Source organism: Harpia harpyja, chromosome 21 (assembly GCF_026419915.1).
Source record: "Harpia harpyja isolate bHarHar1 chromosome 21, bHarHar1 primary haplotype, whole genome shotgun sequence".
In the NCBI taxonomy this organism is placed as follows: Eukaryota; Metazoa; Chordata; class Aves; order Accipitriformes; family Accipitridae; genus Harpia; species Harpia harpyja.
In genome coordinates this window covers 18,345,177-18,371,137 of record NC_068960.1, presented here as the reverse complement: position 1 = coordinate 18,371,137, position 25,961 = coordinate 18,345,177, and the positions used below count along the sequence as shown (strand labels likewise).

The window sequence follows — 25,961 nt, the reverse complement described above, 5'->3', positions numbered from 1 at the left end:
AGATGATCATCCAAGCTGAAACACAAATTCTTGAAAACAAAGTCATGAAACTAGAGGTAAGGAGATGGAAAAAAAGCATTTTGGAAACTTTGAAACAATTTATTCAGTTGTTCTGTACAAGATTAACAGTTTTCATACCACCCCCACCATCTTCAGCAAGACAGTCCCAACACACACAAAAAAAATATAATAGTAAACCGCAGCTCTTACACCCGAAAGGAACTGCCATACTAAGTAAGTGCCATGGGAGCCTCGCCTCCCCACACCATCACGAAAGCGTTGCAAGTTGCCTCGTCAAGGCAGAGATGCCAGACTCCTGGCTCCCCATCAGCTGTCGGGTCTCTGCGTGGTTCTGCCTTGCTGCGACTCTGCTCCATACCATTCACTCATTCATTATAGCATGTAAAGAAAAAATATCCCACAGAATTTCCACCAAATAAACATTTCCCTGAGGCAAGAGGCTTCGCTAAATTCCTAGAAAGAGGGCATTCTGCTCTGGCCACGCACACAGGTGCCTCCCAGCAGAAGCATTCAAGTGAAAGCAAAGAGAGGGAGTAGAACCAGTACCTCGAGTCACTCGCTGAGAGTCCCTATCCTGCCAGGTGTTTGAATGCTCTTTCAGCTACCATGGGAAGTTGAAGGTGCAAAGTACCTCTCAGGATTAGGCCTTCAACGGGAACCATGCGACGTCCACTGCTCAGAGTCCATCAATAACTGCTGTGCTTAGTTTTAATAACACAAGTTCTGTCTTTGGCTCTTTTGCTACAACCTAGGTATTTTCTGTAAACAAATTTTGAATCTGAGCTGCATTTTTTTTTTTTGTTAAATACAAACAATGCACTGATCTTGGGAAATTATGTATCAGCTCAAATTGAAAACAGTCCATCTTGGATCTTACCAAAAATGGGGAAAACTAAAGCAGATATTTGCTGGTATACTCAGTGTCAGCATCCTTCCCCAAAGTTCAAGAAGGAAGGCTGCAAGCTTTTGCTTGAAATACCAGTAAAGTCTATGAGGATCAGCGCTACTACTGCACAATTCAGATGTGGCTGTGGGGGCCTGAGAAAAGGCAGACTGGGGGAAGAGCAGAAAATCAAAACCCATAAACCTCAGTCGGAACCACAGCCTGCCCTTAACTATGCACAGATTGAAAGGGTGTGCTCAGGAAAAGTATTTATGTCTAAGAGTTAAAAAATTAAAAAGAAAAGACACACCCCAATTCTAGATGGTCCCCATTTCTGCAGCTGTGACAAGCACATGATCCTAGTGCAGAAATCATCGAGGAGAGCAATATTATTCTCTGGAATTCATTTGACTAGTAGTGACCTTGGTTAATCTAGATCATTCCCTCTGCCCACCAAAGAGATCATAACTGACGACCCTAGGAAAGAATGGCTTTAGGGGAGGGTCTGGAACCCGCTTGCACAAACTCGAATAAGAACTGGTGCTCTTGCTGGATTTGGTACTGTGTTCGCAGTCACCAAGACACCATTGAAGTCCAGACAGTGCAGCTTTTTTTTGATGTGCAACCATAAAAAGCTCTATTAAATAAAACAGAATACATTTTAAATACAGAATGATTAAAAAAGGGTTGAGGAGCACACAAAATAGGGCTGAAATGTGTGTCACTAGTCCATTCTTGCTCCACCATAAAAGGCACTGGAATTATGTCTTCCTATACATGTGACATGCTGAGAAGTGTCCCATTCAATCCAATGCATTCGATGGTAATAAGGATAAAACTGAGCAGGAAAAAAGCATCCCTTTGGAGGCAAAAAAAAAAAAATCCAAAACCCAAAAGAAGTAGAATTCTCAAAGTCAATGACTGCATCTAAAATGTCTCTCTAAAGAGTCTTCCTTCTCCTCCAGAGGGGAACATCAGGTGGTTCGTTAGATTCACCACACAGGAAATGTTAAGTCCTCCAATTAACTGTAGCACAGTTATATAGTACAATTGAAAAGTTAGTCAAACATCTTCAGAAAGCACTGGCAGTGCTAGAATTATCCAAGTAAATCCAAAGCAGAAGAAAGAAGCACCTTTCATACCCTCCACTGGGAGACCAAGGAGGTACCTGGACTTGGAGGTACTTGGCAGATATAGACAGAGGTGGGTGGGAATCCACTGCAAGAAAGCCAATCCACCCAAGTCTCCCTGCAAGTTCTAGCTCCTGCCAGTGCCAGGGAATGCGTGAAGGGCAGCAGCAATAAAACAGTGCTACAAAATGCTTCTCTCATTAGGGCATGGCTCAAGGTGGCCCTTTGTGTGGGGCTTAGCTCCAAAAGCCTCTGAGCAAACGCACCAATGAGTTCCTCATTGCGGTTCAGTCTCTCCAGTTGTTGTGAGGAAAAAAGGAAAAAAAAAAAAGACACAGCCGGTATCCAAAGTTCATGACCTGTTCATCTTGGTTTTATCCTATGTGTGCTCTAGCTCCCCTCCTTGCAGACGTCACAACTTGCGCTGCTGTGCATTGGACCCTTTGCCGTGAAGCTGAGAAGCATCTGAAAGAAAGTAAAACCAAGTGGGAAGGGGGTTTGGCACCAGCTCCACAGAGCTGCGTGCAGCTGAGGCAGCCAGATCTCTCTGCACAGAAGGACGTACTTCTCCCTTCCAGCACCAAGGAATTGGGGGTAAGAGGAGGATGTGCTTGGAGACAGCTCACAGCTGAGAACAGCCCTGCCTCTCCACCTGAGTAAGAGACATGGGAAGCACTGAGGGTCTCCTCTGGCCTCCCAGCAAAAGCACCATGGCATAGATTCAGATTGCAGGTTGACTAGCTAGCCTATGCTCTTCTTTAAAAGCCACCCTACCATGTCTCCCCATCTAGGAAACTAGAAATACATGGTACTGGCTGCCTTGTATCTAAAGGTGGTTTGAAATAATACTGTTAGTACACCTTTGCCATTGTAATGAAGGCTTTAGGTGCCCACTGATGGCAACAGGAATCATAGGAATCTAGCCACTGAAGTAACAGAAAGGAACAGACGTGGAGGGAAAAGAGAAAATGCACTGAAGAGAGAAAAAGGAAGGAAGTTTAAGGAAGCAGAAGTTTTCCAGGAGCAATTAAAACTACCATCAGACAATGATGAACAAATGGGTGTACCGAGATGTGCGGTTAAGCAGCAGTGGCACTGAGCAGCATAGCAACAGCTTCTTCTCCAGGACAAGGACAGTTTTTTCCATGCAAGAGCTCAGTCCCAGCACGTTGCATTTCTAAAGTGAGCAGTCAGAACCACTGCCACAGCACCAGCACGCAGGCACCTCCACCAGCAAATATAGCAGTGACAACACACAAGCAAGCACTGGATGCTCCTTGCTCAAACACTTTTTGATGAATGCTGGTATAAGCACTTTCATTTAAGACATCAATGTTTCCTTGCATTTGTAGCAACCTCCCAACACACCAGAACCCTCGCAGCTTTCAGACAGAGCAATGCAGCTGTGGCCATCTGCTTATACAGCCAACCAGAGCTTATGCCACAAAATAAATTAATACATTTTAAGATTATGGTCGTCACTTAAATATCTATTGTGTTCTTCTACAAAGCACCACAACGGATAATACTCCCAGAGATGATAGCACTAGGCTCAATCTCCAATCTCTGTGTGAAAACACCAAGTGAGAAAGCAGGTCGCTGCTGAAGCTGTCTCAATGGTCAGTTTTTCCTCACTTATTCCTAGTCACCTTTTGTCTAATCACAGCTTCTGGCACTATGTCCTGCTTACGAGCAGCAGTTCATCAAAAAATTCTTTTGTTATAAGCCCTATAAGCAACAGTGAAGTAACCACTCTAAATTCTCTCAAATAACAGGACAGAGAACTCCTCCTCAGTGACACAGAATACACTTCACATCCATGTTCAAACTGAATTCAATTATCTCACTCTCCACTAACTGTGAATTTATAAACAGGAAGGAACGGTCTGTCACACCAGTGATCGCTGCTAGTATCTTCTTCTTCTGCTCCACCACATTGCAGAGACGTAACAACCTGCCTCAGAAAAACTTCAGCAAAAGAAGCAAAGACAACAAATTCTTTGAATATTCACTAGTGCACAGCACTCTTCTTTCTTCAGCAAACAAGGCCTGTGCTCAGCAGTCAAGGGCATTTTACCCCATGACCGCTACAGGAGGCCACATGAACTCCAGCAGGTTATCCACACATCTAATGGCCTCAGTGCCACAGTATTAGGCCAGCACATCCACTCCTAAATCAGGCCGATATTGCTCAATAAGACAATCACAACAGGAGCAGGTACTAAGACAGTGGCACTGAACTGAAGTGCTAAAGAACACTTGTTCAAGAAAGCAGAAATAGCAATTACCAATGGGATAAGCAACTCCCTGAAGCAGATAAGCCCGTTCTGCCGGCCCTGCATTTCAACTTTCTGAATGCTGCATGGATCCCCCTTACTTCTCTCCTTCCTCCACAGTGCTACATATTTACACACGCTCACAGCCCACCAGGCAGGACTCCATTTACGAGCAGAGAAGGTGTTCTTCGGAAATCTCTTGTTTTATGCATTGCTTTGCAGGCATCAAACTGGGGCAGGAACAGGCTTAACTGCAAAATCATCACATTGTCAACACCAAGTAAAGCAGTATCCATTTACACTACAAACTTGTCGCGAAGGAGATGTAAGCAATTAGCTCAGCGCACAGACGCGAGACATTCTGGTCTGACACATTTTATACAGGTCACCAGTAACAAAACTCCACAGAGCCAGAATCTTCATTCCTGGGCAGTCCTAGCAGACTGTGTATAAACATGCACAGCTTTAATCCTGGCAGGATAATTCTTCACTACAACGCAAGCAGCGAAGCTGAGTACCTCCAGGAACCAACACTTGCTATAAGCACTGAGGGCTCATCGTTCCAGAAACGCACAAATTTGCCCTGGCTAACTAAACAGTAAAGGACATAGAGGGCTACACCTTGCTTTGTACCTCAGTGAGGCCGCAGGTTTTAGCGACGAGCTTGCCGGTCGGACAACGTGGACAACCACTTTGCTTTCACCCCTAGAGGAAGTATCTGCTGAGATACAGGATGACTCACGACGCAGAAAACAAACACGACCGTCTGACAAGTTACCTGGCAAACTTTGCGGTAAATGAGTGGACAGGGCAGAATGTGGGAGTGGCGCTGCATGGTGGGGGCTGGAGTGCAAGCCAGCTAGAAGACCTAGAGAGAAAAACAAAGAAAGGAGAGGGAAAAAAAAAAGAACAAATACACATCGAAGACAGAAACGAGCAGAGGAGCTGCAGCAGTTAGCCTATAGCTCAGCTTCCAGCTATTGGGAATTCTGGGCTAGCTATAGGGATGTGCCCAAGATTCTCCAAATGCAACTGCTGGAGATACAAATGCATGAACTACAGCATGAAGCAACAGCAAGAGAGATGGGTTGGTCTGCAATGGGTTAACACAGCAGAGCATTGGTGTTCTTGTTATTTGACAGCACAGGCACAAGTAACACACACATGTGTGACCGGGAGGATACTCACTGTGGCCAAGGCCATGGTGGAAAGTTCCTGGAGCAGGTCCCGTAACTATTGCATCCTTTGATACTCCTGCTTTTGGGGAGGAGTCTGAACTGAAGGAGATGACATGAAGAGGGAAGGAATGAATAGGAGAGATAATACCTAACGGGGTGGAGCTCAGGGCAGCTGGCAGTTTTGGATTGCTGGACTTGTAGGATGGAGCCAGTACACTTAAGGAGGAAGAACTTGTTAGCAGCACAGCTCCACTAGTTCCTTTCTGAAAAGCAACAGAAAAGGTCAGTCAGCAGTGGGAAAACCAAGGCATGGCACCATTGATACTTAAGAACTGCAAAACATGGAGCAATCAAGAATTGCTCCTTGCAAGAAGCACCCTTCCAGCCAGGGCCCAAGAGCTGCCAACTCTTGAGGCCACCTGGAGGTGCCCAGGACACTGGCAACCCTGCTGCTGGATGCTAGGGTCTTCTAAATGTGACTGTACTGGATTTCACGGTTTCTCCCTTACTCTGGAACTGTGTCTCCATTAGGCAGAGGAAAAGCTTACACATTGCCTGTGAGTTCCAGGGAGGATGCCTCCTACTCACTTTTGGCAGCATATCACTGCTGACAACTCAAAGCACCAAGGTTTGGTGTACCCCTGCACCCAAGAATGTTATCTGAGACCTCTCCCATAGAGAGACACACCACCAGGTAATGCTTTTCAGCTCTCTGTCTCAGTAGCAGACAAGGTACACGGGTTGAGCAGTATGTGGTTTTCAGGTACATTTAAATATAATCATTTAATTGCCCAGCTCTTTCCACATGCCACAAAAGAAAGCAGGTATGAGCAGCCAACAACAAATTAATAAAACAGCATTAAGAATGATTACTTTTTTGCTATAGATGAAAATTAAGGCCCTCATACCATTAAATACAAGGGCTGAATAACACAAGTCTGTATAGGTAACCTAGAAGTCCTTCATGAGACATTATATCCCAATGAACTGTCAGACCCTGAATTCCATAGTGTGCCACTGAGCTCAATTCCAAACATCACTTCAGTAGCTTATGGGAGTAACTGGGGAGCAACAGAAAGTGGACAGAGATAACCACCAAAGCAAGCTGGGCAGGCATTTTGAGTTTATAGCCCAGTATCATAGGTTATTTATTCTATAGGTCAGTCGTGAAAAAAGTGGCAATAATACTAAAATTACTTGTGATAATTTAAGGAAGGCCAAGTTTGCAGACCTAAGTAACAACAAATTGATCATTATAATTTTAATTTATGCCATGATTTTTAGCTCTTATGATAACATGACTTACTGCGCTTCTTCCTGACCCAAATGGGAGCCCTACTGTCCCCGTAACTCAAAAAGTCAGGGCAGGAACATTACACAGCCTATGCAAAAATTGCAGTCTGGAAGGTACCACAGTATTTAGCTTAGCTGTTACTTTAAGCTGAAAATGAAAGTTTGAATTCTGGAGCGCAAGCCCAGGGCAAAGGCTAGGACTTCCCAGCCTAAGCAGCCAAGACCCAGACAGTCATTCAAGAATTTCAGGAAATTCTTTTGAAGTCATCACTTTACGGCGGGTCTGAACAAGTTAGGAGATGGCCTGACACAACGCCATGCGTTCTCCTGGCTTTAGGCTGGGATGGCACACCCCTGCTTACCGGCACAGAGGTAGAAGATGCGGTGCTGCTAACAACAGCTGGCTTTAGGGAGGAGGTCAGCAATTTGGCCACCCCTTGAGTGCCCCCACTAGAATCTCCATTTGAACCTCCAGGAGGTGCCACCAGAGTCAGCTTCTGCGAAACAGGCGTCTTCTTCACTGAGGAGCTTGAGGACGGGCGGCTGGACGCCTGGCCCGAGGAAGGGGTCTGCACACTGGGCAGCAAGCTCCCAGAGGAGCAGCCCTGGTTTGCAGAAGCTCCGGATGAGGAGCTGCTGGAAGAAGCCCCATGCTTGGAGAGGGTACCAGAAACGAAGGGTGACTTGTAAGATTGTCCTGAAGAGCTAGAGCCACTTGAGTGCTTTCCTGTGTAGCTGAGAGATGATGAGGATGAGCCTGGGCTCTTGTGGGAGCTGCTGGAGTTTTGGGTGCTGCCTGGTGATGCAGATGAATGGAAGCTCTGAGCTTTGGTTGATGACTTGACCTGCTGGAGGAGGGAGCGTTGGGGCAGTGGGGAGGAGGACTTGGGATTCTGCAGTTTGACAAATGGAGCTGGGGAGGTGAAAGTTTTCTGTAGCTGGCTGCCTGAGTGAAAGACCTTCACCTGAGAACCCGGCACTGAGGTGGAGGTCTGAGGCCCATGGCTTGGCCGGACCAGGCTGTGGTGTTTCTGTTTAGTCTGGTGTGCATCAGGAAGGATTTTGCTGGGGGAGGCTTGGCAGGAGAGCTCTTTGTAATTAGAGTTCTCTGTCTTTTTGTCTTGAGAAGACTGGCCCAATGCCAGGGCCTGCTCAGCCAGGAAATTTAGAGGAGACTGGAGGGAACCAGAGGATGATGTAGGGGAAGGGTTGGACTTTGGAAATGTCCTCTTCTCCTCTGAGGATGCAAGAGTTGGGATCTTCTCTGGTGGAGCTTTTGGAGCTCCAGGAAGAGTAAAGTCAGGGCTCCCTCCCGCTCTGCTGTTCAGCACAGCCAGTTCCTTAGAGACTGCTTCAAGGGAGGAAGTGGGATTATGAATTAAGTCCTCATCCAAGGAGTCATCCATGAAGGTAGCAGAAGTGCCAGTGCTGCTGGCTGCTTGGGCTGTCCCAAGGGACAAGAGTTCTCTGGTTTGGGCACTGATGCCCAGAGCTCCACCCTGGGGCTCTGAAGACAAAGCTAAGGTGCTGCTTGAGTGCATCGAAGGAACAGAAACGGACATCTTTTTATCAGGCTTGCAGGAAGATTCCTGGAACAAAATCACAAAAGAACGCAGAGTCAGAATGGAGGCAGGGTTTACAGCTGAAAAAGGAAGGGAAAGTTCCCGATTTGCAGATAAAAGGCAGAATAAGCATCTTCTGTGCCTGCTGCTCCCCTACCTCCCTCCCAACTGCTGCTGCCATCAATTTTAGCTGCTGTTCTAGTGTTTTTTCAAGCCCAATACAGACTAGAGCCATTTCACAGTACAACTTCCTCGTACCTAATGTATAGATACAAGGCTCAAATATAGGATTTAAGATGGTAGTCACTTGACTCTTGGTATATGTCAACCACAAGAACCAGAAAACAACTCACCTTCACTTTCACCTTAGTAGGAGCTATAACTTTCTTCTTCGCCCTGTTTTGAGGGAGACAAAAGAAACACGGCTCACTGAATGACTACAGGGAAGCATCTGATTAGGGAGCACACTTGGGCCCTGTTAATGATGATCCACTGAGTCTTTTGCAAAGAACCAAGGGAACAGAGGCAGCATCTCAGGTTGCTAGGATTCAAAACAGCATGACATTTGGTTGCTGCTCTAGGAAGCTCCAACTCCCACACAGGGGAATGAATTAGGGAGCGGAGCAGAGTCTTGAAATGGTAGCAGAGCAGTGAAAGCACTCAACAGACAAATCCTGCACTGGCTGCAGGGCTAGGAGCTACTACAGGAACCCACTGCTGATCTTACTATAGCAATACCCAGAGAGAAACTGATACAGAGACTGTTTTGGAGAAAAGTTACACATTTCTTTTAGGTTCCCAGAAGAAGTCAAGGATGCAAAAGCATCTGCCAAATTCACGGAAAATAGACCATTTGGTCTGGCCAGATGCAATCTCTGGTACAAGACATCCCTGAACTGCTGGAACATTATGGCTGAGGGAAAGATGACTCTACACTCTATTTCATACTCTTTCTCACACTTCCCCTCACTCATCCAGTGCCAAGAACAGGACCGTCTGTCAAACAGACATCAGCCTAAGTCCGTATCATCATCTATTATAGACTGCCAGCAAGATCCATGAGACCCTTTGGCATTAAAGCACCTGCCCAGCTGGATTCCGATGGCTCTCTTGGTTTGCCACCCACAAGCCTGTTGCACCCATCTTCACTAGCTTGAGCTCATTGTACCCCTCCTTTAACCAGGCAACAAGAAAGAGGGAATCCAGAATCCAGTAAGGACCGACTGAACAGGTAGCAATAATCACAGTGCTGGCATCACACTCTATTTTACTTTGATCTGCCTCCCAGGGACTAGCACAGAGGCCTGACTCCAGTCTGTTGAACAAGGCCAGGAGGCAACCTGGCTTCAAAGTTCTTATCTTTGAGCTTACTGCAAGGCTAAAGCACCTCAGGAAGGCTGTTGTTGGGAGATGTCACACACAAAAAACTACTGTCCCTAGACCTCCCCAAATGAAGCAGCGCCAAACTATCTGACGGGAGCCAAGCTCAGGTGCTCCTGCATGATCCACCCAGGCCCCAGGGAACGGAGTTCACCAGTTATCACTCCAAGGAATGCTGCGCGATACTCACAGGACTGATGTGAGGTGTCCATGTACACGCCTGCTCTCCTTAAACAGTGTCCTAAGAAGGGAAGAGAGCAATGAGAAGTGATATCCAGCAAGACCCAGTAGAGCAGCTGGGATCACTGGAGACAGAGCTGCACAGTACAGCAGGGGACTTAGTAAAATTAAAACCACAGAGAGCAAACAAATATTCATCCCTTTTCCAGGAAAATCCTCCTGAACTCCCCCACACAATTCCCTCTCTGGGGAGCTATGTTTGTAGGCGCTGGAAAGGCCATTAAGGCAGTTGTTGGACAATAACTAAGGAAAAAGCTCTGCCAGCTTAAAAAGCTGACAGCCAGCTGGAGAGGCAGTACAATCATTCAAGCTGGCGTTACTGCTGCCACAGATCATCCAAGAGCTGGCAGATCATCCAAGAGCTCTTCACCAACTTCAAGGGAGAAAGGTTATCTTCCCCTGCCTCAACTACAGCAATATGGATGAGAAGCCTTCACACGCTGCATCTCTCTGTTTCCGTCGCATCCCCAGCAAACAGCTGAGAGGACTTCTTAAATCAGCACAACCATTACGGTAACAATTGAGTAACTACAACCCATAAACAGCACTTCATCCAAAACCCTTTACTACTGAGGCTAAGTGGACCAGAATCTCACACAAACACTATTTCACCTAAAACACCTGCCACTCAGCTGCCTTCTTAGATGTCAGGGTGAGAAGCTTATAAGTACACCTTCAGTACTGGCATATGGAATATGCTTCCTGTCTGCTATTAACAGCTTGACAAAGACTTTTGTTATCCTTTTTCTTTTCAAAAGCAAGCTTATTTTAACCTTATATTCTGTTAATCGCCTTTTAGTGCTAACTGAGAAAACAGTATCATAGCAGGGCCTCTCCGAACTCATACACAAAGTTGCTACTCTGTCCACCTTCAAGTTCCTCTTAAAGATGATCTTCTGTGATCATTACGACAGTGAATCAAGCTGACATGTCCATAAAATTGTTTACAATTCTCCTATTATTGCCAATCCCTCCCCTTCTGTGTGGCTGTCAGTCTACGCTCTGTCTTTAAACAGCAAAGTCATAGAATCATGCAATATCTCAAGTTGGAAAGGACCCATAAAGATCATGAAGTCCAACTCCATCAGGTCCCAGCAGGAGAAACCATTGCCCTTGAGCCATTGGAAAGCAACCAGGAAAACTGCTTTTATTCAGTCATTCTGTAGTTAACCTCACTGGAAGGCCCTCCTACACTGTGTCTTAGCTGAACATCTGTACGCCTAAGAACAGTTTCACCTACAAACTAGGGGCAAAAGATTTTAATTTCCTTTTATTCAAAGAAAAGAGTTTTTAAAACTTGGCAAGCTAACACCCTCAAGCTGGTAATATCTTCATTAACTAAGGAGGAATCTGTGCCCACCTCCTAATGCCATCATTCACCTCCCGTACACTGCAACACACTACAATCATGCACATTACTGTGCTTCATGTGCACATGCAACTGCAATAAATGGCCGTGGACTTTTCCAAATGGATCTGCAATGTGCTACTCATACTTACTGCTTTTAAGAAGTGGTACCTACTTCTTCCTTTATCCCCCATGAAACTCAAAAAGCAAATTCAGCAGAGAAGACAGCGCTGCCCAGCTCTTTAAATGCAGAGATAGAGATTCCAGCAGTAAGACTGTACAGTTGTCCTTTCTTTAAAACTATTGAGCAAAACAAAGCAGGCCAGAAGCTGACGACAGTCCCAGTAGAATGACTTTCTGCAATTTGTATGGTTCTCTGCAATTGCCAGCTCAGTGGCATGGATGACGGAGGGCATGAAAGAGCAGGAAACAGCAGTGAAGACACCAGATAGGGTAAAGAAAACCACACCAAATTCCTACTTACTCTGCTGACTCTCCGATGTGTCTAGTGCAAGTCCATAAGCCCCTAAAACTTTCTGCTTTGCTTTCTTTTGGGAAAACTCTAGGGAAGACTTCCCAAAGTGTCTGAAAAATGTATCCTTTGTGAGGCAGAATACAAAGTGATCCTTTGTAATACAGATTCAAGAAACCACAGGCCAGTCAGCCTCACCTCAGTCCCAGTTCTACCTTGTAACTTGTCACTGCCAGTGGCATCCAACAGAGGTCAATACAGGGGACAAGACTACTCAACATTGTCATTTATAACCTGGATGACAGCACAGACCGCATTCTCAATAAGTTTGAGGGTGACATGAAAACAGAGGGAGTAGGGGGATAATATGTTGGAGGGCAGGGCTGCCACTCATAGGGACCTTGACAGGCTGGAGAGAGAGGCCAACACAAACCTTGTGAAGTTCAACAAAGAAAACACAGTCCTGCAGCTGAGATAGAATAACCCCACACAGCCACACAGGCTGGGCACCTACTGGCTATGTAGCACCCTTGCAGAAAAGGACCTGAGGGTCCTGGTGGACAAGCTGAATATAAGCCACTGCTGCAAGGGTGTACTGCTGACAGCTAATTATATACTGGCAGGTATTAGCAAGAGCACAGGCAGCAGTTCAAGTGCTTACTCCCCTCTGTTTAGCACTTGTGAGGTACATCTGGATACAGCATCCAGTTTCAGGGTCCCCACAATGCAAGAGTGATGTCAACAAACTGGAGACAGTCCAGAGCCACTACGATGACTGAGGAGCAGGGACACAACAGACAAGGAGAGGTGGAGGGAATTGGGTTTGCTTAGCCTGGAAAATGAGAAGACTAAGGAGGGATCTAACAGCAGTCTTCCACTACCTAAAGAGTGGAGGGGGCAGGGAGCCATGAAGAAGATGGAGCCAGATCTTTCTCAGAGGTGCACAGTATAAAGCAAAAAGAGGGAATATTCAGTTCAGTGCAGCGAGGGGAATTCTGACTGGAAAAAAGGAGAAAAGATTTAATGAAGAGTGATTAAGTACCAGAACAGGGGAGCCAGAGAGATGCTGTGGTAACCTCCATCCTTGGAGATGTCCAAAACTCCACAGGACAAGGCCCTGAGCACTCTGATCTAACTTTGAAGCTAGCCATTCTTTGAGCAGGGTTAGGACTAATGACCTTCCGAGGTCCCTTAGGACAAGGAATCCCTGGAGTACAACTCGATTCTTGCTCACCTGGCCTGCATCCAGCCTTTTGGCCAAAGGGGCTTCACCTCTCCATCTAGGAAGGTCTTCACATAATCCTCTAGGGACTGAGCCTTATTCTTGTCAAGGTCATAACCATCCAACTTAATCTTCACCAAGTGGCAAAGCAGCTCCCTGAAGAACAGGAAGATTTCAAATACAGTTACGCGAATTAACTTTCCCCAGTTGGAGGTCATTCTGTTTATCCAGGGCTGGATAAATACGCCAAGACACGCCTGGCTCTGTGTAACACCTCGCTAATAAAACCGACCCTGCACTGCCTCCACAAGAAAGAGGAAGGGAAAGGCACGTTCCTCACTCTGCATGTGCACGCACATCAATGCGCCAGGGGAGAAAAGCCTTGTTACCCCTTCCCATTTTAATCTCCTGAAACAGCAGAGGTAGTAAACCAGCGCCAGAATTACAGGCGTCATTAACAACCACAGAACTGAACCTCTCTGCAGACCTTCGTGCTGAGAGGCAATGAGAAGGCAGGAAGTGAAGCTTGCTTTGCTCTAAATGAATCAGCCATCTACGGAGCAGCACCCCAATTTGGTACAGAATAAGATCAAGAAGACAGCGTGATTGATTCTCATTTTATCTTTCGTCACTCTCCCCTTCACCCAGCACTCTGTTCTTCGTCAGACACCTGGGTGCCAGGGGCGGCCATCCCCAATTAGCTTTAACTGCTTTCACAACCAGCATCCGGCCTTGTTGAGAGTCTAGTCTGCAGGATTTCAGCAATTCAGCCAAGTTCCTTCTTTTCCCAAAGATCTGTCCCTCTCTTTTGGCCTCAGCACAGAGGCTTCTTAGCACTTCTCTCAGAGTTGGCCGGTGCCTGAAATCAGCTTAATTTTGCAATGCATATAAAGGTGAGATTTAATAAATGCAACAGTGGCTCCATAAACACCACAGTCTGCCACAAACCTCCAAGCTGACTGTTACTACAGATGATCAGCGCTGCTCTGAAAACAAGATACAAATACCAAAATGCTTCACTTCCAACTGCACAGAATAAGAGAACTCACGGGTTCACTTAATATCTAAATTACGCAAACCTGATTTCATCATTCCATTGAAATTTCTTTCGCGGTCCCATGACACGCTTCCCTCCCTTTTCTTCATCCTCATCATCATCAGAACAAACTCGATCTCGCTGCTCTTTGTCCTTTTCCTCTTCCAGCATCCTAAGACGGAGACAGAGATAATGTGAAAGTCATTGTCCTGGAGATTCAGGAACAGGACTAAGTATCTCTGAACAACACTGTTCAGAGGTTTCAATAGTCAGTGACAACACACGCATGAGAAGAGGGCCTAAATCTCTTGCTTAGGGTGCAAGCTGAGCGAAGTGCTCAAGCTTAAGAAATCTCCCAGTATTGTGTAATAGAGACCACGGGACTAATCCAGCCTTACTGTTCTGAGACTGCCGTGTTCCTAAAGACATGCCCGCACAGAAGTGAAACACTTCAGCCAAGTTCTGGTCCCATTGATGCTGCTGTAGTTGGCATTGCCATAGGTAGCACAAAGAACACACGCAGCTTAATTAGGCCAATTGATGCCCGTCAGCAATTTTTAACTACAGAACAAAAATAGGTGGCGAACTTCATGAAAGCAGCCTACAGGTCACACGGAGCCTGCTGAGAAGAGCTACAGATGCATAACAAGCAAACAAGGAGCTTACTTGGCAAACTTGGCCTGAGTATGGGCTTGGCACTCCTCCTGGTACTTGGCCATCTGCTCTGGCATGGCCCTTCCAATGGCTTCCTTTAGCTTCTGTAGAGGTTCCTTCAAGCGGCCACCCTAGAGCAGCCACAGAACAGACTGAAGTTCCGTGTGGTGTGTTCCAGCCAAGACACCCAAATCTGGCAGGTCGAGACCTGGCCAGTTCTGAATCCACATCACCAGATGTGCTGCTGCCTGAACCATGCTCAGTGGAGGACAGCACCACGTTAGGCAGACAACAACTGTGCTCTGGAGATCAGGGGTAACATGCACATGAGACAGGGCTGTGCTGCCAAATTCACTCACCTGCTCGTAGAGATAAAGCTTACGGGCACGCTTGACCAGAGTGTCCTTACTGCATGGGAAGAAAGCAGCCAGGTGGGCGTACACCCCTGACCGGATCTGGCTGTTCAGCTCCCGAGTCTGCAGCTCTATGCTGAAGAACAAGACAAACACAGCATTGACCAGGGACCTGGCAGGGGTTCTCTAAGCAACATAAATGCAACGCTTATGCAACCTGGGGAGCTGGAGGCAGGGAGAGAGGGACAAAGTACAAGCCAAACTACATGACGGTTCTTTAGATTTTAGAATCAACACACTCAAGCCCTCTATCCCAAGCTATGCCTTTTAATCTAGTTTCAGAGTATCTGGAAAAAGAACAAAAGGATGTCAGCGGCCTCATTTATTCTGCAGTTCTTCCTGGCAGCTGAAGTGCAAGAGCATTACACAATGAAATGAGAGGTACACACTGCTTATGTAAGATACTATGGTGGTCTAACTCAGGATAATATTGAATCAAGCTTTATCTCTTGGGCTTGAGATGTCAGTGTGTGCCAAACCCATCTACAGAGTTATACATAACTTAGGAGACTAGCTTTTTAAGCCACCTCTTAGTGTCAATAATAAGTGTAAAAACCCCTAACTGATTCTACAGCAAAGTCATACAAATCTATCTAAATCTCTTCTGAATGTGGTTAAAGTTACCAGTTTGACAACAGATTAGGACTACTTGTGCAGTTAGCCCTGGAATGCTGAAAGGTGGTAATCACCACTTGAAACGAGAGGGAAACAGACTCCCAAACTTCCCTTCAGCAATTCCCCTCAAGTGCCTTGATAAACCTTAATGAAATTAAAGTCTCTATGTAAGTATTATTACACTGCGATGATCACAAAGCTGTGTGCATTCATCAGTCTTCTCCAGGCACTTGAAGAACAATGAAGCCATTATCAACAGCTGCGTGAAGCAACACTGGCATTCTATAACTGGGGACTCAGAAAACACAGAGCAATAATGGAGTTCCTCCCGTTTGCACAGAAAGCCAGTTGAACACAGCAGCCTTATCCCAGCTACAAAATATTCCATATAGCATATAACTTAAATTGCAAAGAACATGCCTGACATCTCTGACAGGGAGAGATGTACTGTTCTTGTATCAAGCTACAATCACAGGTCAAGTGACCAAATTTAAGCACACAGATATCAAGCATCATCTTGACAACAGGAGGTCTGGATACTCCCCTCCAATATTCTCCTACCTCAGTTATACATCATATTTCAACTGAAAGCCATTTCTAGGAGACTTTCATGATATCCTAGGCATGTTCTGCGTGGAGGACCTGTATAAGGACACTCCCACAACTCCTGCTACACCTGCTCCTGAATTTATCAAAAATGCTCTGCCTTTCCCACTCTTCTCTCCTGGCAGCACTTACTCCAGTATGATATTGTTGATATCCTGAGTGAAGAATCTCTGTTTGCCTTCTCCCTCTGCAGCTCTGGCAGCCTGGAAATTAGCAAATAGCACAAGTCATCATCAGTTCACAGATATAGACAGGCACAAGCAATCAAGTGTATTTTAAACCACTTCGGAAATACTGTAAAACAAGGCACAGTTTTATACCACCAAACTCTGCACCTGCTACCTGTTGTTGATGGGCTAAAAGCTGCCACAATCAAAAGACAGAAGAGATTGTGTCCTCTCCTCTTACGCCTCCTCAGTTCAAGTCCAACCCTGCCAATTGAACTGGTAAGACCATGTCCTGCCCACAGACCTTCTCATTCTGGATTCTCCTGTCCAGATGCACTAGAGCCGAGCGCATTGGAATTACTATGCTGGAGTGAAGATTCCTCCATTTAATGGGGCAAAGGAGATGGCTTGGTGGCAGCTAGTTTCTTTGGCATACTTCTCATTGGGAGAAGGGACAGTTCTAGGACATGGTTTTAACTTCACATTAGAGCTGTTAGATTGAGTAATATGAGCATAGAGCTTGTCCCTGGAACAGGAAAGATCATCCTAGTCACATTTAGTGAGGGTCAGGGACGCTTATCATCAGGCTTTCTAGACCAATCTGGACACTAAAGCAAGAAACCAACAGAAAGAGTAGCAGCCACAGGGGTATGTTATTTCCAATCACCACCATGGAAACTAAAAAAAAAAAAAAAAAAAAAAAAAAAAATCCTGTTCAGGAAGCTTCCTGAGCTATGACTGCAGCACACACAGCACTGCCCAAAAATCACACCCATGAAAAATATGTCCAGCACGAAAATAATTCCAAGAGTTGAATGAGATAGTAGAAAATTGCCAAGAGCTTTCAGTCTCTCCTGAGTGGGGATGTAAACAAAACTGGGATTCAACACAAGGCACCACATCAAGTTACTGATTCCTTGTATGGGAAAGGAGACCAGAAGAGAAAGGCATGATTTTGAAATCCCCTGATTTAACACTCCAAGGTTGAGGCTGGTAAACAATTAATTTATGCCCAGAAGGTGTACATTCATTCCTCTCTGTCAGCAGCAAGTCATAGACAGCTGATGATATCAAAGGAGAAGGCTCAATGCTGAAGAGAATACTCAACAGGAAAATTCTTTTAGGAAGGAGGGGGTTAAAGTCAAATCAGTTCAAGTAGAAGAGGAAATGCCTGGAGGCTCCATTTAACTCAGGAGATGCTCCCAACCTGCTTGACGGAAGAGACCTGGCTCTCAGACAGAGGTATGGCACCTCTTCTTTCCAACCTGTAAGAGAGTTCATGTCCCAAAATCCTAACTGACCCAGAGGCTTCAAATTGTTAAATCTTGTATTTCTCCTCCTTGGTTTCTTTTCTTAACATACACAGTTCAGCAACAAGAGACACAGCAGCAGGAAAATCTGTGGGTAGTCTGTTATTACACTATATTGCAGCAACATAACAATTAACTTGATATCATGGGAGCCTCTGTAATATTCTCCTTTAACTCAGATACAGTTCAGAAACAGCTGTTTCAGTGTTTTCTGTTAACAGCCTGAGTAGCAAATAGAAACCATCCATGAACAGCCCATTCTTTTTATCAGCTGTGGCAATAGGCAATACTTTCTTCAATTCCTCCTTCTCTTTCATCTGCTCACCACCACTACACACACTTCAAATTTCTTAGCAGAACAGTTATCTTTAACAGAAGCTTATATTTAGTAACAGGAGTTATTAAGTAAGACAAACTTAAGTAACGTGCTCTAAATTGATGTGCCCCAGAAGGCAGAACACACACCACCACAGAGGTCTAAGAGCACTGTTTACAACTTGAAATTAATGTTTAAAAACAACACTAGTAACAGGAACAAAACAGCTCAGCACTCGTTGACAGGCAGATGGTGACAGCCCTCACACCAGAGAAGTCCCACAGCAAGTCTGAAAGCACACTTCTTTGACATGCCAGGAGAGGGATCCCTGACCAGCACCCAGTGCTTTCCTGCTTCTCCAGAACAGCGCTTCCCAAAGCACATCACAACATTTTAGAGAAGGTGGGCGAGTCCTACAAGAGTCCAGCTGCAGGAAGAGCTACTGGTGAAAAGATGTGGGATCACCCTTCTAAAAATCAATATATTGCACTTCTTAAATGGTCCCCCAACACTGAGATGTTAAAGATGGGTGAAGAACTCAAATTGCCAGTGATGCAGCTCCAGTGTGGGAGATACCAAATTGTACCCATGCTTCAGTGAAGCCATCTGACTGCGTATGACATGGGAAATGGTTCTAACAAATCCTCAAGCCCCACCTACAGGGCTTTTCATGCCTTCTCACACTGTAGAACAGGTAATGCTTTCCAGCTGCACCCACTTATTTTACATACAGAACACTGCACGCTACTTCATAGGCTCTGTCCTGACCATCACAGCACATTAAAACTATTATGGTGGAATTTATCCTCCAGCCTCATTAGTTCACATTTTAAGTTCATTCACGTTAAATTGACTTTGGAAATTACCTCTTGCATCAGGTCTATACTTTGCCAAGAGAGGTAAAGAAGCCATACTGACAGGTGTGATACTGAGTGGTACATTCAGTAGATAACAAGGCCAAGGACTTTGACACTACCCGACATCCATGCGTTCAAGAAAGGGACTTGGCCATAAGAGAAAATTGGGTGACACAAAAGTGTGATCCCACGTGGCACTGCAAAACTCCCCCACCAGAGCATGCTATCTCTCTGGGTGAAGATACAGAAACCCTGCAGAGCTGTCCCCCCTCCAGCAACCACACAACCCTACTGCCCCTCAAAGAACTGCCATACCTGAGCCAGTTCTTTGATGCGTTTCTCCAAAGGAGCTGGCAGGCCTTCCGGGAGGGATGGCGGTTGCTTGAAATCCTGCTCCAAGCCCATCCCAATAGGATCGCTCCCATCCTCCACATCAGGAAAGGGGCTCCCTTCTGGGGATTCACTGAGGAGCCGCTCCAGGTCTAGGTCAGTTAACGAGTCCATAGCCGTCGCTGCCTGAAGCAGGTCGTTATCACTGGCATGGCCGAAGAGTGAGAGCAAAGGGTCAGGCATCGCCTCCACCTCCCTTGGGGCTGGAGGTTCTGCCAGTGAAGGAGTCTCCACTTTCTGCTCTTCATCTTTTTTCTTCTGAGCATCCTTCTCCTTCTGAAACTTCTTCAGCATCTCCTTGACACTAAGAGCGCCAGAGTATTTCTTCTTCTTCTTCTCCTTACTTGCATTTAATGCTGTAAAACTGTAAACAAAGTACAGAGGAGGGAAGGGAACTGAATACAAGATGAAGGGGAAGAGACGAGGATACCTTCATCCCAGTTCACTTCAGCCATATGCTCCAATCCCCTGGAAAGGCTTAGCCCCTTAACCAATTACACCAGGAAAAATATTCTGTGGCCTCTTAAGGTCTTCCTGCTTGTTCAGCCTGGAGAAGAGAAGGCTGTCCTTCCTCACTGCAGAGATGATGGAGCTTAAACCGCATCCACTGAGTTATGCTCTTATTTAGCTACATGCATTATTCCAGAAAGGAAGATTGGGAAATGCACAACTAGTGCAGAGGAACTGAAGCAAGAGAGAGTTAGCATGACAGCAGCTTGATGCTTTTTGCCTGCTAAAGCCAGGACAGCAAATACCTTTTCCTTCTGTTCAGGCTCTCCAGTATCTGCTCCCACCATTAGCGCCTAAACAGAGCTCCAAGAAACACCAACACTGCAGCTAGCTCTGACCCTCTTTGCTGGGACACTCCTGCTGTGGAGCTCTGCTCCTTCCCTGATTGTCAGCTGCCTTTTTTCTCCCACTTTGGAAGCAATGGGGGTTTACCTGCTGGTGTTTATGCAGCATGCACTCAAGCCACCCCCCACTGCAACAGGTACTACTGCAGCGTAACAAAGGCCACCTGTAACCCTGAAGCAAGCTGTCAAGCAGCAAGCATTCCCTCCTCCTCCTCCTTACCCAGCTTTTGGAAACTTGGACTTTTTGGATTTCTTCTCCTTGTCATAAGAATCATCTTTCTTCTTCTTCTTCATTTTTTCACCTCCATCTTTCAACTTCCGCTTCTGGAGAGAGTTAAAACCAAGTCAAAATCAAAGCGACTACTGCTCATGGAATTGGACCTGCTCCCCCAGAGCCAATTCTGGCCCTCTCCCAAGAATGAGAGAACAGCTCCTTCCCCACTGGACACATTAACCCAAACCCCAGACATCTATCACCACGGTTCTGGTACACACTGTCTGGTGTCTGGTACACACTTCACAGCACACCTAGCATTTGCACCAGAGACAATCCCATCAATAAAGGCGAAGGGATGCCAGGTGCTCCTGCTGCTTCCCCTCTTAGCTGCCTCACTTCAGCATTATGAAAACAGTGCTGTCTCCAACAGACGCTGACACCAAAGAGGAGCACTAGTTTCTCCATCCCCATAATACTAAGCGACTTTTCAGAGTGACAAGGGGCTGTTGTCACCTCTACTCTAGGAACCAGGCAACCCCACCAGAGTCTCATCTGTGGCAGACATGTTTCATTTTACTATCAAATATGCAGACAGAATGGGATTTCAAGTGCTCATCCCTATTCTCTCCACATCAATTCACAAATCTCACTCTACTTGGAATGTCAACACACTTCCATGCAGCAAACCCTCCAAACTCTAACAGAAGAAGTAATTCAGAAAGCTGGCTTGCTGACCTTGGGACACTTCTTCTTTTTCTCTTTAACATAGTCATCTTCAGATTCAGACGCTTGCCGAAACTGCAGTGTTCCTGAGTTGATGTAAAACCCTCCATACTTTGTAGTAAGAGAAGCCGGAACAAGCTCATCGTACTGGAAATAACAGAGAACAATCTATTGGCACTGTAAGCTTTGTTACTTTATTCTCTAGCTGAGCTGCTTGGAGAATGGCGTGGAATTTGTGCTCCCCCAAGAACAGACAGGGCTGTGGACATGCCTGCTAACCAGCATTCTCCTGCCATGTGGTTGCCCCAGGATCTCTCATTCCCCAGCCCTGGCACACTCCTGGCTTGCACCCAGTTTGAGGTCTCCCCAGGTGCCAGCTCAGCCCCGCCAGGCAGCTGCCTTTAACCACCCTCACACCTGCCCCAGTACTCACTGCTTCAGAATTATCAATGAAGGAGTCAGATTCGTCGTATCCATACCCCATATCAATCAAGTCCTGAATACGGTCCTTTCTACGTCTCTTGCCACCCTAAACAATAAGAGATTGACAACGTCTTCATCTTTCTTTTCCAGTTACCACAGGGATAGCCCTGATACAGGACACTGACATTGGCTCCAGTGCAGAAAAGTTAAATGAGACCTTTTTTGCTCCTAGCAGCAGCAGAACCCAACCAGCATTAACTCCCACCATACTGTAATCTCAGGATATGATAAATGCAGTTTTAGGCCTTGTCATATGGAACCAAAAATGGTGCAGCCAAATGAAACAAAACGCTGACCTGCCAGACAGGCTGACTTTGTGCCAGCAGACTTTACGTTGAATTGGGTCTGCACCCCTTCAACATTTCTGCCCGTCCAGAGATGGATTGATCTTCCATAACTGCTATACAATCGGTACAAACTCAGTAGTACATGCATCAAACATACCCACAGTGCATTAGGGTGACCCATAGGCCAAATTTGTATCACAAGACAATACAGCAACTTGCTATCCAAATGTGCCAGTTATAAAACATAATGTAGTTTTATTGCCATCTATCGAAGTAAAGTGAGAGGAATAACAGAAAGGAAATGGGTAATACAGATCAGTGTCTTTTGAACTACCCAGCGCAGTGCCATCCTAAGGGCAGCAGACTCACCAGCATACCGTAATTAGAGACTTAATAGATTACATCATGCCACAGCTACAAGGCCTAGAAATTAATTTTTGCTTAAGAAAATTAAATTTTATAAATTAAAATAAGTTATTTGCCACTACAAGTGAGAACATCATTCATTTTAATCAGACTGTCATCTGATTTAAGAATGTATCTGAACCATTTTCGTGGACCACAGCCCTGAGACAGGAAAGGAACATAGAAAACAGCACCTTCCAGCCAAGATAAAGGACTGCAGGAGAACAGGAACATAAGAGCCAACGACCATTAAATACTACTGGTTGAGACCTGAACAGCATTACTCATTCTAAGGCATAAAATAATAGAAAGAAGAAAAACATACATATTTTTCTTCAAACTTCCTAGCAAGAGCCTCCACTTTATGCCTTTCCTTTTCATCATCGTTAAAGGGATCAGCAGGGTCTTTCTTCTGTAGAAATAAAAGAGACAAAAACATCAGAGTAAGTCCTGTCGTACTGCCACCAAAAGCCCATGCATTAAACCCATCACGGCTAGCACATCCAGGCAAAAGCTCAGACAAATCAACCTTTAGTACAGTATTTAGTACAATACTGTTTAACATCTTAATCAATGACATGGACAGTGGGACTGAGTGCACCCTCAGCAAGTTTGCCGACAACACCAAGCCATGTGGTGCGGTTGACATGCTTGAGGGACGAGATGCCATCCAGAAGGACCTGGACAAGCTCAAGAAGTGGGCCCATGTGAACCTCACGAGGTTCAACAAGGCCAAGCGCAAGGTCCTGCACCCGGATCGGGAGAACCCCCGGCGTACCAATACAGGCTGGGGGATGAAGGGATTGAGAGCAGCCCTGCAGAGAAGGACTTGGGGGTACTGGTGGATGAAAAGCTGGACATGACCCAGCAATATGCACTTGCAGCGCAGAAAGCCAACCGCATTCTGGGCTGCATCAAAAGCAGCGTGGCCAGAAGGTTGAGGGAGGGGAGCTTGCCCCTCTACTCTGCTCTGGTGACACCCCCCCTAGAATACTGCATTCAGCTCTGGGGCCCCTAACATAAGAAAGACATGGACCTGCTCGAGTGGGTCCAGAGGAGGGTCACAAAGATCGTCAGAGGGCTGGAGCACCTCTCCTATGAAGACAGGCTGAGAGAGTTGGGGTTGTTCAGGCTGGAGAAGAGAAGGCTCTGGGGAGACCTTATTGCGGCCTTTCAATACTTCAAGGGGGCTTATAAGAAAGATGGGGACAGGCTTCTTAGCAGGGCCTGTTGCGATAGGACAAGGCGTAATGGTTTTAAACTAAAAGAGGGTAGATTCAGACTAGATATAAGGAAGAAATTTTTTACACGGAGGGTGGTGAAACACTGACACAGGTTGCCCAGAGAGGTGGTCGATGCCCCATCCCTGGAAATATTCAAGGTCAGGCTGGATTGGGCTCTGAGCAACCTGAATCTAGTTGAAAATGTCCCTGCTCATTGCAGGGGGTTGGACTAGACGACCTTTAAAGATCCCTTCCAACCCAAACCAGCCTATGATTCTGAGGGTTTCTTCAAGTTTTGGGTACTCTCTCAGCTAGTTCCGTACCTGTCTCTGCTTCTCCTGACTCTCAAAAAAACCAACCAAACAAACAAAGAAGCACGAAGCATCAACTGACTGCTAAAGAGTTCTGAAGAGCAACAGTAAAAATTACTAGAATCCAATCAACTTTCTTTTCATAGAAAAACACCCATAAGACAAAGATCGGATGCTACAGAAGTTTGCATGCCATTGTGTCCTGAGAAATGGCTTTCAACAGGCAAACAGAATTGTCAGGCAACGCCTCAAAGCACCACGTCCACCACACAGGAAGAGATGCCAACCACTAAGGTGGAAATGTTCACGTGCAGTAGGGCAGGGTCCCAAAAAAGATACAGCCACCTACCGTAGAAGCATCTCTCCTTTTGATGCTCTTTGGAAAAGAGCTGCTCATAGCTCCTAGCAAGCCGCGTACCAAAAATCACTTTAGATCAAGCAATTCCAAACAACATGAGCATTACGTCCCACACTCTGCCACCAACACATCACCTTTCTGACGTGAGATTCCAGCCAAGGCAAGGGAGTGCGACAGTGTGGCCTGATGACAAGAACCCCTGCCTGGAAGCCAGTTCTCCTGCCTGCGGGATGCCTGACCACTCCCCTTCCACCTCTCAGCACCTCACAGCTAACACACAACCAACTCTCAAAACACCACTAAAACAGCAATACTGAAAAAGCCTTTGAAATCTCCAGATACAACACAGGTTCCCCACAGGCCACGAGGACACTTACCTTGTCTCCTGAAGAACCACCTTTTACTTTCCCACGACAACTCTTCAGAAGATCTGGGTAAAAAAATTCTGGACAACGTTTGTGATCCGGCTCAAAGAGAGTAAGTGTGATGCGAACGGCTGTTGCAGCTGGTTCAGAGTCCTGGGGCTGCTCTCCATCATCCTTCCGAGACCTTTTCAAGAAGCTGCTGCTCAATGGACCGTGAAGAGTGGTGAACGAAACCCTGTGGGGCTCTGTCATGGCTATGGCCAAGTCTTACCAGTCCTCACGGCATAGTTCCCATTGCATTAGAAAAGGTCTGCCCCAGCTGCACAGATACAGATTTCACTGGCTGGTTAAGGATAACTCGGGATGTTGGCAGTGGAACAAGTCATTTAATTCCAAAGTTTTCTCGGGAAATGACAAATGCCCATGCTGCTAGCCCTTGCTGCAATCATTAAAGAGAAAGAAAGAAAGGAAGAAGTCAATCTTCGAACCAGAATTCCCTCCAACATTGACAGCCCCCCACGCTGTCACTTCTGTCCATCCCCAGCTCTCCATCTCCACGCCACACCACTCCATTTCAAAAGGCTGAAGGAAATACAGCTCTCGAGGAAACCAAACGACCCCGCCAGACTTGCTGGGACACGGCCCGGCAGCCCCGGGCAGAAAGGCCGGCCTGGGCTGCACCGCCCCGGGCCAGAGCTCCGCTCCGGCCGGCAGCTCTCCCGCTGCGCGGAGGCCCGGACACCCCTGTCCCTGGAGAGCCACCCCGTCCCCGGCACCCGCGGGGGGCTGAGCGGAGCCCGGGGGCTGGCTGTGCCGCCGGAGGGGCCGTTGAGGGGGAACGGGCCGCGGAGCTGAGGGGGGACCCGGGCCCCGGTACTGAGGAGAGACAGAGGCCGGCCGCGCTGAGGGGGAGCGGGCCGCGGGGCTGAGGGGAACCGGGGCCCTGGTGCTGAGGCAGGAGCGCGGGACGCCGCCGGCCGGGCGGAGGCGGCGGTGGCGGGGCCGGGCGGGGGAAGGGGAAGGGAAGGGCCGCCCCGCACTCACCGCCGCCGCAGGACGCGGCCGCTGCCGACTGACTCCCGGGCCGACTCCGAGCCCCGCTCCTACGTCACGTGCGGGGGGCGCTGCCCTCGCGCTGAAGCCGCGCGCCCGGCGCCCAATCGTCGCCGCCGCCGCAGTCACGCCTCGGAGGAACGGCGCCCTGACGGCCGGCCTACCCACGTGAAGAGGGCCGACCTATCCTCGCTGCCGGTGCCGCCCCGTCCCGGCAGCCCCTCGCGCGGCGGCGGGAAGGAGGGGGAAGATGGCGGCTGCGAAGCGGCGAGTGGCGGCCCGAGGCGCGCCTCGGGAGAGCGGCTGAGGCTCC

At 47.0% G+C, this 25,961-nt stretch overlaps 1 protein-coding gene across 6 annotated transcripts; it reads right to left on the bottom strand.

The window, feature by feature from the left end:
• Window positions 1-76: 76 nt before the first annotated feature.
• Window positions 77-25,712, bottom strand: LOC128134570 (ubinuclein-1-like). 6 transcript variants are annotated; one of them, XM_052772415.1, is made up of 18 exons: window positions 25,640-25,712; window positions 24,608-25,034; window positions 22,664-22,750; window positions 21,597-21,692; window positions 21,176-21,310; window positions 20,444-20,547; window positions 19,295-19,733; window positions 16,462-16,532; window positions 15,055-15,184; window positions 14,708-14,826; window positions 14,085-14,213; window positions 13,018-13,161; window positions 9,914-9,964; window positions 8,697-8,739; window positions 7,144-8,370; window positions 5,499-5,751; window positions 5,089-5,178; window positions 77-2,499 (listed from the first exon to the last, which is right to left on the bottom strand). In XM_052772415.1, the coding sequence occupies exons 2-18, from the start codon at window positions 24,845-24,847 to the stop codon at window positions 2,447-2,449; spliced, it is 3,411 nt and encodes a 1,136-aa protein (XP_052628375.1). In that variant the 5' UTR covers window positions 24,848-25,034; window positions 25,640-25,712; the 3' UTR covers window positions 77-2,446. The 6 variants fall into 6 exon arrangements, with proteins under 6 accessions (XP_052628375.1, XP_052628377.1, XP_052628376.1 ...); XM_052772417.1 differs by lacking the exon at window positions 5,089-5,178; XM_052772416.1 differs by lacking the exon at window positions 9,914-9,964.
• Between the last annotated feature and the right edge of the window lie 249 nt (window positions 25,713-25,961).

Excerpts from the sequence above, each read along its gene's own strand:
- LOC128134570 (XM_052772415.1), bottom strand. The coding sequence starts at position 24,847 with ATGACAGAGCCCCACAGGGTTTCGTTCACCACTCTTCACGGTCCATTG. Across the intron at positions 21,311-21,596 it reads TCATTGATAATTCTGAAGCA|TACGATGAGCTTGTTCCGGC; the intron begins GTGAGTACTGGG and ends TGTTATTTCCAG. Across the intron at positions 14,827-15,054 it reads AGCTTTATCTCTACGAGCAG|GGTGGCCGCTTGAAGGAACC; the intron begins GTGAGTGAATTT and ends TGGCTGCTCTAG.